The 15,224-nt window shown below is 48.0% G+C and overlaps 1 protein-coding gene across 4 annotated transcripts; it reads left to right on the top strand.

Moving 5' to 3' along the window:
- The first annotated feature begins 372 nt into the window (after window positions 1-372).
- On the top strand, window positions 373-14,361 carry LOC122385142 (protein-L-histidine N-pros-methyltransferase-like). Of its 4 annotated transcripts, none has more exons than XM_043373189.1 (7): window positions 373-509; window positions 2,039-2,147; window positions 2,549-2,739; window positions 12,214-12,423; window positions 12,705-12,886; window positions 13,261-13,370; window positions 13,725-14,361. In XM_043373189.1, exons 2-7 carry the CDS (start codon window positions 2,046-2,048, stop codon window positions 13,890-13,892), a joined length of 963 nt encoding a protein of 320 aa, XP_043229124.1. In that variant the 5' UTR covers window positions 373-509; window positions 2,039-2,045; the 3' UTR covers window positions 13,893-14,361. The 4 variants fall into 4 exon arrangements, with proteins under 4 accessions (XP_043229124.1, XP_043229125.1, XP_043229126.1 ...); XM_043373190.1 differs by having other exon boundaries at window positions 413-666; XM_043373191.1 differs by having other exon boundaries at window positions 441-509; window positions 2,045-2,147.
- Window positions 14,362-15,224: the final 863 nt, after the last annotated feature.

The raw sequence follows: 15,224 nt of genomic DNA, 5'->3' as shown, positions 1-15,224 counted from the left end.
TGCCTTCATTTGTTCGGTAGGGCTTATTCTCCTCCTCCTACGAAACTCCAAAACACACAGCCCGCAGCAGCAAGGCGCAACCTGGGTCCTGGTGCAACCGAGCCCCGAAGCAAATGGCCCGACCCTTTCCAGATGTCAACCGGAAGTCAGAGACTTGAATCGGAAGCAGGCGGTGATCAAGACAGAAGCGTTGGCAAAGTGTTTTTATGGCGATATACACAAATGCTGGTTGATTTTTTGTAACATTTTATTTTGTTAGCATGATAAAAAATTGACGGCTTTCAATAGATCAAATGGGGTAGGAATACCGGTTAGTTCCTAAATTAGACAACAGATGGCAGGACCATACAGACCGGGAGTTTATCAGCTGATGGTGCTCTAAATCTCAAGACGGTTATGCCGCATTTGCGACAATTCTGGTGTTTACATTCCGCCAGTCTGCTTTTGCAATGCAATTAGATAAGTTTGCAGTTTTGCACGCTTTGCAAGCTCATATGCTATTTTAGCAGGTTGGCATTTGTGCTCATAATTTTGCTGATTATCTGCTTTATAAAGAGGGCAAGATCCCAGCTTGATTCCTTGAAACCCAGGCGCATTTAAGTTAAAGAATATGACCTTCCTAATCCCACAGTGTATATAAATACCTAATCCTATATTACGCAAAAGGTGAGGTGTAATGAGTTGAGCTTTGTCAAGTTATTTTGCCTTTTTTACATTTGTGCGTCTTTATATTTTGGTGACATGTAAGGATCATATCTTGATTAAGGATGTCAACTAATGGAAGAAAATGTAAAATTTACCTTTCATAATTGAGTCAATCCTGAGACCTGAAGTGAATATTTACCAAGCAGTGTGGGACGGACGCCGGTGAAAACAGGGCGCCGGAGGGCATATTAGTCACGTGACATTTGGAACTTCTCCCCCTTTGTCGGCCTTCTACATGCTAAACGTCACATGTGAATTTCACGAACCTTGATCAAATTGCCCCAGGCGCCCTGTTTTCACCGTCGTCCTGTGGGACGGGTCCTAGCAGGCACTGTGCTTAACTTGAACTGCCATGCTGGCGTACTTTTGTCCAAGAAATTGATGCATAAGAGACACAACAGGGCTAGCCAGGGAATAATTAGATTACAAGTTTGAGGTCTTGTTTGGTGAATACTGAGGGGTGGTACGGGTTTCCCGTCTCAGTCTAGTTGGTGTGGGCTGGTGCAGACTGCAGATCTTCCACCCTAGCTAGTGTGCCTTGTAAACTGCTGCCACACCTTGTGGTATGGTGCTCAGTGGCAAGACATTGTTTGAACTGAAGGCTTATCACATTGTAATAAGTACTTTCCAATACCTAATTGGTGTTGTCAAATGGTGTTTAATTGGCAAAATAATGCTAATCAATGAGAGGGTCTACTAATGTAACCCAAGCATATGGATGACTCCAGATTATTTAATGAAGTGATGTTTTTATAAGTTTGTTTGCATAACTTTTGTTTCACTTATGTCTAAAATTGATGTATGAATCCTCAGATTTTCAGAGCTTAGCTGGTTGATTTCAGTACCTAACTTTGAATTGATATTTTTCTGATAGGTGATTTCTAAGTGTAATCATTTTTTCAACCATGTGCCAATATTAACTATATTGTCTGGATCAATTCCAGATCTTCATCACTATTGACTTGACCTACCAGTTACCACCTTCACCTTTTCTGCTGCAAAGTATTCCTTGATAAATACTAAATAGGTCAACATAGTACAGATTACTGATGTCTTTAGCTCACTAATGTCCAAGTAAGGGGGACATGTGGTTGTTGCAATATATGATATGGCATTAAGACTTGCAGTGCTATGGTCCTGATTAACACTAAACATGTTTACAATTTTGTAAACCACACTTACTCACTCTAGCATTATAGGTACTCATTTGACTTGAACTATTCCTTAAAACTCTGCTTATACCTTTCTGTTAAAATGCTTACTCTCCACAGGACAAATCACTACACCATCTGAATATAAATGAGTATCCTAATTTAGCCTGACATTTGTTCAGTTTCAGGATGGCCTCTGGAGAAAGAGTCTACTTGAGAAGTACTCTCAGCAGAGCTCTTTATGATAGAATCAAAAGGGATGAGGAGCTGAAGACATTTGATAAAAGCCAGGTGAGTTTAGTTCTTCGAAGAGCTTCAAATAGCTCACTACACAGGTTGTATTAGTAGTCGCAGTGTCCAATAAATAATGCTACTTTGGATAATTGGATTAGTTGTTGTGTCAACACTGAGCAAACTGTCAATGCTACTTTGGGTAGGTCTTATCATTTAACACTGCCACAGTTTACAGCTGTGGCAGCACACTGGCTTGTGATGTGTCTTTTGTCAAATGGCTGACTGTCCTTAACTGTGCACTTTGGACAGTGAAAACAACAATAACTGTAATCCAACCGTCTGCGACCCTTCACTACTTTCAGAGGTAGCCTGTAAATGAGCACGACGAGCAGCAGCACTGCACACACAGCCACTGCACAGTAACCTTTAACACCATCGGACTCCTCCTTATCTTTCAGTGGTACCGAGTAGACATGACTCAGGTGAACCCAGAGCACTCTGCACTGTTCCTGCCGCTGTCGGCTGACTCCCAAACGGAGGAGTTTCTGGCGCAATGTCACGAGAAGTCCGACTGGCTCTTCACACAGCTGTGGCACACGCTGGTCAAGTCCATCCTCACGCTCTTTATGACCCAAACTTCAGTGAACGGGTGAGTACCGATTGGTGGGGTGAGTCTTGGTTCACTTACGCCGGCTTTGAATTATTTTATATATTTGTGGTCTCTGCCAAATTGGTCAGTGGTCAGTGGTCACGGATGTAAGATGTTATGATGGTCACGGAATGTTCCAGCTGACCTCTTTGGGACACGATGGGGGTTTTTGTTTCTGGGCATGTTGGATGAGTTTTGCGAGCATTGCAGCACGCTCGCTTTTCAAAGTCGACTCTGGGTCGGATCATTGCATGAACGATAACCCTGACCTGAAATGAGAGGACTGTAGGCTAGAACCGAACAGCACTGACAAACACTACAGTGAAATCCGATTCCGAAAGCAGTAGCACTATGGAGATCAGGAAGCTCTGCCCATTTTGAAGTAATTGTGTTAATTTTTACTCAGTTGCTCTTACTAGCTAAAGTGCATATTTGCCGGTGTTTTATTTTACGTAAGAACTTCGTTGTTAGGTATTGGTCTTGGCTGTGATCAGTTTCAGTCTCATCTTTGCCGTCACCGACTATCTGTGACTGTACACCGTCACCTAACGAGTTTTGTTGAGGAGGGTTCAATGCGGCCCCTGTTCCACGCCGAGTGGCCCCCGGCCACAGTGGAATCGCGCATTGATTCTACTGTGCGCAGAACAAACATATTAGCACCCCCCAGTCACGAAACCAGCCGACCGTAATGAATTTAGAATGTCCCCGGCCGCACCGCGGTGCCTATTAGAAACGCGACGCCAATAGCTTCCGAGCCCAATAGGAGTCCAACGGTGTCGTTGCGCGAGTGAAATAGCGTTTGCAGGGTTAATGAAGGAAGATAGACGGTCTGAAGGGGAGGATTTGTGATTGGTATGATGGAAACAGAAGTGAAGTACAGGGTGATTCATAGCCATGTGACCTATTTAGTTGATCTCTCTTGAGAAGAGGATTGCATATTTTCGTGTGAAATTTCACGTGCTAGTAGAAAATTTTATGAAGTTTTGTTCTATCTTGGTCTGGTCTGTGTGTATCGCTCAAGATGTACACAGCGCAGCAAAAAGTAAAAATGTGTAATTTGTATAGGTTAACGCAGTCCATCAAGCAAACACAAAGATGTTTCTGCACGTCTGAGGGCTTGCACCCAAGGGAAACTCCAAAGAAGATAACAAAGTCATAGAATCGTTAATCAATTCAAAGCAGAGGGCACGGTTCAATGTTAAACACGGCACAAAAAAAAATGGTAAGCGAACCCCGGAAAGTTGATTACAAAGAGCGCTGAGGTCAGGTGGGCGCCACGCTCGCCGGAGCTCAGCGTCGTGGAATTCTTCCTCTGGGGCTATGCAAAGTCCGAGGTCTATGAGGAGAGTCCCCAGGATATTCTCGGGCTGAAGGATGCCATTGGAAGCTGCTTTGGTTCTATTTCCTTAGAAATGTTGTGCGTCCGCGCCATCGCCAACTTTAGGCTCTGGCGCTGGAGTGCATCAGTCGCCGAGGTGGCCATTTTGAACATCTTGTTTAAAAGAAGCTTGTGAGAGTCGAACGAAAAGTATTTGTGACTGATGCTATACATGGATCAAAACTTCAGATTTGGCTGTTTGATATGGTACTTGGCAATGGCATGTAACACGAATGCATTTCCTGTAGTTTTCATTTATTTTCGGTCACACGGCTATGAATCACCCTGTACTAGGCTCCTTTGGCTTGGAGTGAGCATTAACCGCCACAGTCAGTGCACTCTATTTCATTGTTAGTCTTTTCGGGTGCCCAAGTCTCCATTAAGCCAGCTTCCCCTCATGCAGCGTCGCGTCTCGTTCTTTCTTCTTCCGTGAAGTGGATCACGAGGAGCGACAACATCCTAGTCTGGAACTAACGAAAGACAGTCGAATGCCGTGAATTACTCGTTGCACGGCTGGTTTTGTGCGCCCGGGGCGGCCGCTGTGACGGCCGTCGGTTCTGCTGACTCCTGCCCCCCTCCCCTCCCCCCCACCCCCTCCCCCTCACCCATCGGCAGCGCTTCTGGACGCCTCCAGGCGCGCGCCGAGCAGACACCCAGATTTGCGCCGGAATCAGTCGAGAGAGCGCTCTCAATAGATTTTTTAGCCGGGAGCGGGCGCGCTGAATAATCAATACGCTTGAGGCGGCGCTGCCGCCGGCGGAGACGCCCGATGGAGAGCAAGAGGTGCGGCTGAGGTGGCGAGTGAGCCCGCGGCGGCACGAGCGGGGCCCGTCTGGGAGACGGACGGTCGGCCGGAGTCGGCGGGCCGCAGCCCGGGTGCTAACTATACCCCAATCACGGGCGGTTCGCCGACAAGTCCAGGGTTGATTGATGACAACAAGTTTTAGTTGAAGCAGGATTACTGGGACATTACTAGCAAGATTACTAGCGTTTTGACGTCATGCTTCTGCGATTGTGTCGTTTCTTTGGCGTAGTATTGCGAGACAGCAGTAGGTATCTATAATATCTTAATATGCAGCATATTTTTGTACCTATTGCTTTGGTCCCGCAACACCATAGCAACGGTAGCACATATGATTGTAGTTAGATGGCTTCTGTCGTCCACAATACCATATTGGAAGTTGCCTTCCCGATATAACTTACCTCGTGACTCTTCAGCCAATGTTTTGCCTTTTGCCCAATATTCGGTTGGGCAAAAGGCAAAACATAACCAAAACATAATATATCGTACGACGTACATCTACTATGCACGATACTTTGTGGAAGTGGAAGGGAATATAATTCATCTCCAAATGACGATGGACTATGGAGGGGGACTATCAATGAACGGTGCGATAATAACGGAGTAATCCTCCGTCTGAATGTGTCCGCTTTGCACACCGTTTTTCCTTGTTTTTGTGTATTTGCCAGTACCTCATTGTTCCGCCTCCCGTCACGAGTATCTCCCATGCCCGTCTCCCGCACTTCCGTTGCCCCATCTCCTGTTTCTCCGTCTCCCCGTCCGCACCTCCCATGCTCGTCTGCCGTGCCAGTCTGCTTCTCTGTTTTCCCGTCTGTATAAACCTACCTCCCATGCTCTTCTCCAGTACCAGTCCGCTCCTCCATTTGATAATTAGCGTCGGCTCGCCCAAACGGCCCAGCCCGTGATTCATCGCCCGGCCGAGAATTATCATCCCCGACGTCGGTGGGAACCGATCGCAAATGAACAAATTATACATGCGGCCATTTTTGCTTAATACGGCGTAAGAGGCACCCGCGGCGCGCGGCGGCCGCGTGCCGTCGACCGATACGTCTTGGCCGCCCCCCGCCGGCCGGGACGAGCCGGCGAGGGGCGCGCGAGCACCGGACTCGGACGGTCAGCTCGTGGCCGGACTGGGTGCGGGTGGTCGAGCCGAGGGTGGGGTGAGATTGTGTGTTTGTTTTGGTGAATAGTGAGGATGAGATCTGAGGAAGGGCTATGAGCGCTGGTGTTGGTGGGGTTTGTGACATTTCATAAGAGTGAACGCTTAATGGAATTGACTGCGGGATATATTGTTACTTGTCCAACATTTACCTTCCGAGAATCGTTTCCATGTGTTCTGGATTAGCTGTTTTAACCCTGTATCGTGTGTCATCTGACACTGTCTTTTTTCTAACTATTTGGAATTAAAATGCGGTTTCTTATTTGGACGAGATTAAAGTACGCCACACACGGAAGCTCGTTTCCACGTCACAGACGTAACATTCCAGTGGGATGTTCACACCATTGCGCTGAGCACAACACGCATTTTTATGCAGATCAACATGTATGAGGCGGGTTGTGAATATGCATTTCTCAGCGAACCAGCATGGAGCGGAGAACAGGATCCATCGTTCATCAGCGGCTAAAGCACCGGAAAATTTCTCTGGCGTCCGGGCAGCGTCAACAACTAGCCCAGCACTCGGGTTATGCGGGATACTCAGGAAGGGAGCTGCCGAAAGAACGCGATATATGCCCTCAATAGTAACGAAAGTGTTCATGTAAAAATACATCCACGTCCCTAATTTTAACTAATTTCCCACGTTTTTTTATGTAGGTAGTATTTGGCCTCGGGCACTCGGTCGTATCCCGACATGCTTGACATGACATATTTTGCCCGCTATACTGCGATGAGCTGTCAATAACGATCGGCATTTTACCGGATCAGCATCTACCACTATTTTAGTAGCATCTTTTTTCCTCTCTCTCCCTTCCTTACCCCTCTCTCCCGTTGACTTTCTGATCACGTTCTGCTGGCGCTCCCCGGCCAACTCAAGCTCCTTTGGTTCCTAGACGCCTTTCATATTCACTCCTTAGCAAACATTTCTATATTTTTTCTCCAATTTTCCGCAGCTCCCAATTTAATTTCTGCGGCGTCGGGGCCTGATGGAATGGCAGAGGCGCGCTCAAAAGGGCAGGTTGGGTGGGTAACGAAGCTTTCTTCACATACGTCTTCGTAAAACTGTCCGTTCTGTCTTTTTCTCATTCATGGGTGACATGGTCGTCCCGATTCAGAGCAGATATCTGCCTCCCGACACTTTGTCCTGGGACCGCCACTGCTCGGCCCGCTTGGTATCGACCGATGCCGTCGCGGCGTGTGTTCAACCCTTTCTTTCTGCGTCTGTTTAGCATTCCTAACTGTATAACGATTCGCGCGCGCCAGCCAGAGCCGACGGCGGCCCATCGGAGCCGACAGCCGCCATTAGGTCCGAGAGAGGGGGCGACAACCGACGGAGGGGGGGGGGGGGACGGGCCGAGAGCGGCGCTGCTGCGAATAACCGCGCTGAAGGCGTTTGTGGAGTTTGGGGGATTTGTGTTTGTGTTGGCCCCATATATAGGTGAACCAGTTGATTATACATGCACTATACAGCAATGAATGTTTTCATGAGCTAATTGCACGGTGATTGCGGGATTCATCAAAGCTTAGTTACATTACTTTCCCAAATTGATACGCAATGCAGTATAATTTGGAGGGAGAACTTTGGGAAGATCTGTGGCTTTCGGCAAGTTTGCTATTACAAACTCGGAGGGATGTTTGCTTTTTCTGATTAGCCTTCCTGTTGATTTTCAAATCAACCAGCCGCTTCCACTGGTTTGGCTTGTGCGCTGCTTAATTCAAACTTTGAAACTTCTGATGAAAATTTCCGCGAAACTCGTTCGGCTCATATTGGATCGTAAACACGAACTACCGCCTGTGTTGGCTTCCACTTGACAAATCACAATTTCCCGCGATGTCGGACGGCTAGTTTTGATGACACGGTGAATGACTGGGCGCGTCTGTCTCGTGCAGTGGCGTGTCTCCGCTGTACGGAGGACGAGGACGGCAGATACAGGCGCTCCGGCACCTCTCAGTGGGAGGATTGCGGCGCGAGCTGATGTTGAGAACGTTGCAAAAGTTGCGGGAGCCTTTGTCCTATTCCTGATGAAGCATCGAACTGCGAAAGAATGTGCCGACAACGTTTTTAAATATTATTCATTGTTGCTTTGAAAATACGATATCGACGTCCAATATGTCGGCAAACACGTTCGGTTCCAAGATATCAAAACAACAAACTATCCTTCTTAAAAGCTGAAACTCTGCTTGAGGCTCATAATGAATAATAATAATATAAGAATAACCAGTCCTCATAATATAAATCAGAAAAAGGGGCCAAAAAGTTTTATTTAAAATTATCCAATATTTCGCTTTTGGAGCTTTGTCAGCGATAATTACAGAAAAAAATAACCTCATAATTTATATTATGAGGTTACTGGTTATTCTTATATTAACAAACTATTCTCCCGATACACATTCATACTGAAAAGTACTCTTCCGACCATCTTCCGACCAATTGCAACCTCGTAATAAATATTATCAAGCTTCCCAGCTATGAGGATACTCTGCTTACTGCTGATATTTGAGATGCGTCCCAACTGGCCACCCTGCTCCCTCATTTGTAGCCGGCACGTGCCTGGAGGGCCTCGGCTGACCACGAGCTCAGCTGGACAGGCTGTTCGGGAGTATTGTTTTAATTCGTCCCACAGAACAGCCCCCGGCTCGGCTCACTTGGAGCACGGAGTTATAGCCGTGGGAGGACTTCGTTGGATGGCTTATACAAACGGATATGATGTTATTGCAAGCGTGTTTAAGACATTTTGAACTAATCTGCATGAGTTGCAGTGCATTATATGCCACGTGAACTTGAACAATGAAGTTGCAGAGCTTTGGATGTGGTCATTAGGTACCTATCATGGTCATGATTAACTATAATTCTGACAAAGAGAAGCATGATGCTCAAGTGGACTGTGCGTTTTATAAGGCGCAGAAGCTTCCAGGCGGTCCGCGGAACACCTACACCCCAGTGATGCCCGTCCTTTGTGTCGGTCGGGGTCTACCGTAGAACACAGCGGTTCGTCAATAGGTACTCCCGTCTTACCGCGGCCCGGGGGCAAAGTGGATAAGACAAATTATCTCGGCGTCAACACGATCAACACCTTGTTTGTTGTAGCTATTATAAATCTTAAAAAACTGCTTCGTTTGTAATGACAGGAATTCAAGTTACGGATTCGTCCAGCGCCAATACACTGTCGAATATCCAATGTCGTCTGCCTAAAAAGAATGCAGTTTTCGAGCATCTGCGTCCACGTCCATTGTTGCTCACACCCAGGTCCGACGGTTCCTTCCAAGTGATGGAATAGACGTCACGATGTCACCTGGTTTGTTTCGGATTACCCACCACCACCCCTTTGTGTCTGGCTCGGGTGCCGGGCTGGGACCTCCTCCGTCCGCCCCCTCGAGCCGACCGCTGACTGGTGAGACACGTTCTCACCGGTCGAACCGCCGACCGGCGCGACCACCGCCAGCGGATATCGCATTCATTACCACCCAACTCCTCCAGATAAATGGCCCAATCTATATTGAAAGCGCGGACGGGCTGACATTAAATCTGTATAAAATTCCCCTTAGCGGCGGTGTCCCGCTGCTCGGACCGCCGTCTAGCACTGGCTAATTGCCGCCGGTGAAATGGGTGCTGATAGCGGCGAGCTGGGTTCGAGCGGCGGGTGGGGCCCGCTCCCCCGGACGGAGCAGCGCCCGGCGATTTATGGAGGAGATGCCGCCACGGCCGCCACGGCCAATACCTAACTAATTGACCTCCTTGTCGATGAATGACGGGGCGAGGCGGGCTCTTCCCATGTCCCGAGCTATGTTCGCGGTGGGACCGCCGCACTGTAGGCCGGCAGCCTGAAAAAGCGCTAGAAATTCCCCCAAACTGACTGTCCGCAATATGAACAAAATAGGTATTATTTGATCCCAAATTGATCAAAGAATACGATTCCGATGCTAGTTTTGCCGTAAGGTCAAAATTGAGGTCGTCAGTTGTCACCAAACACAAGACAATTTAGAGTTTAGACTCTCTATAGGCCACCACATTTACCGATTTTAATGATGAACTTTAGTGGTAATTTATTAGTTGACCAATCGTCGTTTTGAACGAAATTTCCTGTCAGACTAGTTCAGGGCACTGTTGTTCACTGTGCCAACATCATTCTGGCATATTGCATCGCTTTTCTGCAAGATAAGCTAGCTGTTTGCAAGCAGCTGCAAGACGTAATTTAAAATCATATCCAATTTTTTAATTAGACTTTTATAAAAACGTTATTTCGAGCGGCTAAAAATGAACATTTTATACTAGCCTCTGATTACTCATCTTTTGTTCCATATAGGTGCTTTGCTGCTTTTCCCTGCTACTTTTCGAGATATGCGCCAGTAAACCACATGATGTAGGGGCAATTGTCACCTCGCCGCTCTACTGAAGGCCCGGCGCTCTTTAAAACGCTGGAAGTTGTGAAAAACAAACGCTTATAATCTAAATAAAATATATGTCCCTGAGCTCAGAATTGATCAACGCACACAATGCTGTCAACATTTCTGGGCCAAACTCAAAAATTCAGTCATTATTAACCCCTAAACACAAGTCAGTGATAATCAACAACAACTTGCTCTTTAGTTAGACTTTTTGAGAAATGTTATTTCGAGCCGCTAAAAATGGCCATGCCATACAAACCACCAATCATCTTTCTGTCATGCCCTACTCGCAATTTTTGCTAATGCCTGCTACTCTTCGAGGTCACGTGACCTCACCATTAAAAGTGAATGGGGAAATAAGGAAACTGTTGTTTTTGCGCATGGAATGATTTCAAACTATCTCAAGCACACGGAATCGTGATTTCGTGCACTCCTTGCAAGATCCGTTGCTTTACTTTTGCATTTTTTACCTTCCGTGACGTCATTTATGACGTCACACCGGTCATAGGAGTTTCTCGTCAATAACTCATGATCAAATTGAGCCAGCGACTCGGGAAAGCCACCAATGGACTCGGGAAGACCTCCCGAATCGAATGATATGCTCCTTCGATTAAGTTCGTGGCCTGATGGGCTCTGAACTGACCTTGACTCGAGGTCAATACCTTAAGTTGACCTCACCCGAACAAAAAGTATACCATTCGACGCGCCTGAGCCAGGCGAACACGATAGTGCCAAAATCGCTGCTCTACGGCCATTTTTTGCGAAATTGTTTGCCAAAAACCAAACCCTACCTTGGGCTTTTTGACTTCACCTCAGAGGTTACCGGTTGACCTGGGACCTTAAAATCGGGTATCAATCGTTTCGCCTTGAAACGGCGCACACGCTTGTTTTTTCCGCGAGGCTCTAGCTCCATTAGGGGCGAAACGGCAAAAAGGGGTCGTACCAACCCTCCCCCCTCGGCCGGCCGAGGGGGTAGGGGGTCCGACAATAGGTCCGGCGAGGGTTAAGCAGCCCCACTTCGTTTTTAGCATGTTTGCTTGTCACTGAGATCAACAACTCAATCACAAATAATTTCTAGCACTTTTCCGGACCCCCGGCCCAGTGTGCGCCGTATCGGGTGTCGTGGAATTTGCTAGGGCTGCCAGGTGAACGTATAAACTTCACCAGCGTTAGATCCGGCGTGTTTTTTTTTTGTGAGAGGGGAGCAACTGTAGAAGCGTTTGCTTCTTTCCATTCATGAACATTTACAATTGCACCTTTCGGGGGACGATTCCGGGCTCCTCTTGATCGTCCAGTGGCTGAAAGTGAGCAATTTGTGTTGGACGGTACCGAGGTGCGTTAGTGAGCGCGCTGCTATCTTTTGCTCAGTGACAATCCTTATTCCGTTATGTGCTAAATCCTGACCTTTCAGTTCCGTTTGCCAGCTCACGGCGGCTTCAGGTATTCTTACCTTCCGGTCTCGTACTTTCTCCGACATCCGATTTGCTGACACGTTGTTTGCAGTGTCGGTGTCTTCATCTTCCCTCTAACCTCCACCCCCCCCCCCCATCTTCTGTGCCAATGTACTGCACTGTGAGTTGTGACACTGCAAGCAATGTGTTCTTATCTATGCTCAAACCTCCCCCCCCCCCAGCCTGCTGCGGCGCGGCTCCATGTTCAATTCCATTCTAACCTCCCCCTCCCCCCCAAGCCTGCTGCGGCGTGCTCCATGTTCATATGTTGTGTGTTCCATTCTATTCTTACCTCCCCCAGCCTGCTGCGGCGCGGCTCCATGTTCGTATTCTCCCGGGAGCAGTTTGTGCGCCTGCTGGGTGTCTCCAGCTCGTGGCGCGCCGACCGACTGCTGGACCTGGGCGCTGGAGACGGCCGGGTCACAGAGGTCATGGCCGGTCACTTTGGCCGGGTCAGCGCCACTGAGGTGTCCGGCACCATGCAGAGCATACTCAGAGACAAAGGATACAGGTGGGAACGGGGAAATGGCAGATGAGCTGTGGTGGTAGGCGCCGGGGATAAAGCGGGAGTAAAGGTGGTACGCGCCCGGGGATATAGTGGAAGTAAAGGTGGTAGGCGCTCGGGGTCATAGTGGGAGTAAATATGCATCGTGAGTGTGACCGAACATTCTGTGAAAGCGTCAGGGGAGGAAGCATGATTAGTGGGCTCTTTCATGGCGTGCGCACGCCTGTTACAATGATAAGCTAGCGTCCCTCTCCGCGCCCTGATCACCCCGTGCCTCCCGCTGGCAGTGTGCTGGACGTGGCCACGTGGCACGAGTCGGAGACGCTCTACGACGTCGTCACGTGTCTGAACGTGCTGGACCGGTGTGACCGTCCGCTGACGCTGCTGCGGCAAATGCGGCGCGTGCTCCGACCGGACGGCCTGCTGGTGGTGGCCCTCGTGCTGCCACTGTCACCCTACGTCGAACACGGTGGGTTAGAGGGGACGGGCAGCTCCATAGGGATGAGGGAGTTATGGGAGAGGGATAGATGACTGACAGTTCAAAGTGAAAGGCCTTGTGCTCAAGGAATGGCGAGTGGTCGTAAGGTGCCGTGTATTGGATGAGGTGGTGTGCCGTGACGTTGCATTGATCTAGCGTCGGCATGCAAATTTGATGTATTTTCTTTAGAAAAGCGCGATTGGCCTTAGCATCGTGTGAATTTTATTAAACCTGTTACTGCCTAGCCAAGAAATATTGACCTAAAATAGATCCTGGTAGCGATGGATAGGATGCAAGGATTGGATGGATGGATGCATTTTCCCACCACGATTGACGTTTCGCGTCGCTCGCCCTGCCCCCTGTAGGCGAGAACCGGAACCACCGTCCGGTGGAGGAGATGTCGCCAGGTGGCAGCACCTTCTCCGGTCAGATCTCGGGCGTCATAGACACCGTGTTCCGACCGGCGGGACTGGAGGTGAGCGCTGGACGAGGGTTGTTCGACCACGGGCGTAGAACGTGGGATGGGGTATGTGGGATTTGTGCTTGTTCTAGTCTGGGGCTATCGAAGTGTTTTGATTGCCACAATTATTACTTCGCACCAGAAGCTAGGCGGCCAGTCAACCGCGGCTGGATGCAGAGCGTGCTTTTATTTTAATTCTAGCATTTCATGGATGATTCACCTTAAAACCTTTTATTGAAATATCAGAAATCCAGGTTTCACCTTTTCATAACCACTCAGCAGCTATTTTGATGCATTTCTCTGACAATCTCTGAGAGTCTGGTTGTGAATCTCTTCACTGTCCCGCCTGTTTTCTCTCGTGCCCGCCAGGTGGTGCGGTGGTCGCGGCTGCCGTACCTCTGCGAGGGGGACCTGGAGCAGGCCTTCTACTGGCTCAGTGACGCCGTGTTCGTGCTGAGGCCAGTCTCCGACGGCGCAGAGGAGGCTCCGACCGGCTCGTGTCCGGAGGAGGGGGGTTCTGAGGGGGGCTGCAGCTAGCCAAGGACTGGACGAGAATGAGACTGAGAGGATTCCGTGGGTTGGGGAGTGTGAATAATGTTATGGTCGCACCAGTGAGCGTTGGTGACTAGTGTTGAAGAGCGTGGTCTGTGATTGTTTTGAGGCACATTGTTCAACATGAAAGAGGGGATAGGGACCAATTATGTAAAGCTAAGCGATGGCAAGCTCTGTTGGGAAGGTAAGCGCACTGTGGGTTTAGCGACTGGCCGGTGTTTAACATCGGTAAAAGGCATATCGCCATCGCATTTCCGTCGTTAACGCGCGGCCGATCAGTACAGCTTTTTGATGAAAAGTATTATGTTTTGTGTTGACATTTGATAGGGCATTTCACTTTGGTGTGTAACAGCTGTTTGTCGAATATCCGTAACATAAGTGTCCTGTGATGCTTGTACCAGCAAATGAAATATATATGGGCAACTCGCGTCTCGCGACCTTGTCTTCAAATATATATTGATTGAAAATGTCTGGATGGAACATGTGCAAGAAGCTAGCAAACCGAATATTCATATATCACGGTATTAGCGTGTAATGAACATTGAACTTGAAGTATATAGGAGGCCATATATACCTACAATAAGTACTGAGCTGATTAATCGGTTTGCAGGAAAGTGCTCTCGATCTTTTCCTTTTTTAAGACTAGCGGACGTGAGAATGAGAGGAAAAAGAAAAATTAAAGGGACACTCCCACCTTAACATTAGTTTTGAGTTGAGATAGCCAAATTGGTGGCCATGGCCTGCAAATACCGGTTTGGGCACTCACAACATCGACAAATGCTTTAATTCGGAGATATGGAATTTCAAACTTGCAGTTTTCGGATTCTAAGGGGCTAGTGCATTGGTATGCCCCCTTAGAATTTGTGACGTCAGCGGAGATCTAACGATTTTTAAATCTTTTACTAAAACGTTTGGTAGCACGCGGTGGTATATGCTGCTTTGCGCGCAACAAATGCCACACTTTCAAATAAAGTCGCTAGGAACAGCGGAGATCCCAAAAAGTAAACAAAAGTAAAAGTCTAATATCTTGAAAACAGGTGAATATTTTTCGATGAAATTTTATAGATATTCGTTTTCGCTCTTTCTGAACCGAGCGACATCACTTTCATGCCAATTCATTAACTTTTTTGAAGGTGGGAGGGTCCCTTTAAGGCATCGTTTCTGTGCATTTATCAATTTGGTAAGCCACACACCAGCCAAAAATAGGCCCCAAAGCCCGAGGAATACGCCCAATGTTTGACATAGGTTCACGTAAATAATTCAGTAGCCGCATCCTCCGTCGATTACGCCTCAAAAGCTCCAGTAAATATGTGTTCA

This window comes from Amphibalanus amphitrite, unplaced genomic scaffold (assembly GCF_019059575.1).
Source record: "Amphibalanus amphitrite isolate SeventyFive unplaced genomic scaffold, NRLGWU_Aamphi_draft 000210F_arrow, whole genome shotgun sequence".
NCBI lineage: Eukaryota > Metazoa > Arthropoda > Thecostraca > Balanomorpha > Balanidae > Amphibalanus > Amphibalanus amphitrite.
This window is presented reverse-complemented; position numbering and strand designations above follow the sequence as displayed.

Bases quoted from the DNA above. Each gene is read 5' to 3' on its own strand.
- LOC122385142 (XM_043373189.1), top strand. From the start codon at position 2,046: ATGGCCTCTGGAGAAAGAGTCTACTTGAGAAGTACTCTCAGCAGAGCT. The intron at 12,887-13,260 runs GTGGGTTAGAGG...TGCCCCCTGTAG, and splicing joins GTCACCCTACGTCGAACACG to GCGAGAACCGGAACCACCGT. The intron at 13,371-13,724 runs GTGAGCGCTGGA...CGTGCCCGCCAG, and splicing joins TCCGACCGGCGGGACTGGAG to GTGGTGCGGTGGTCGCGGCT.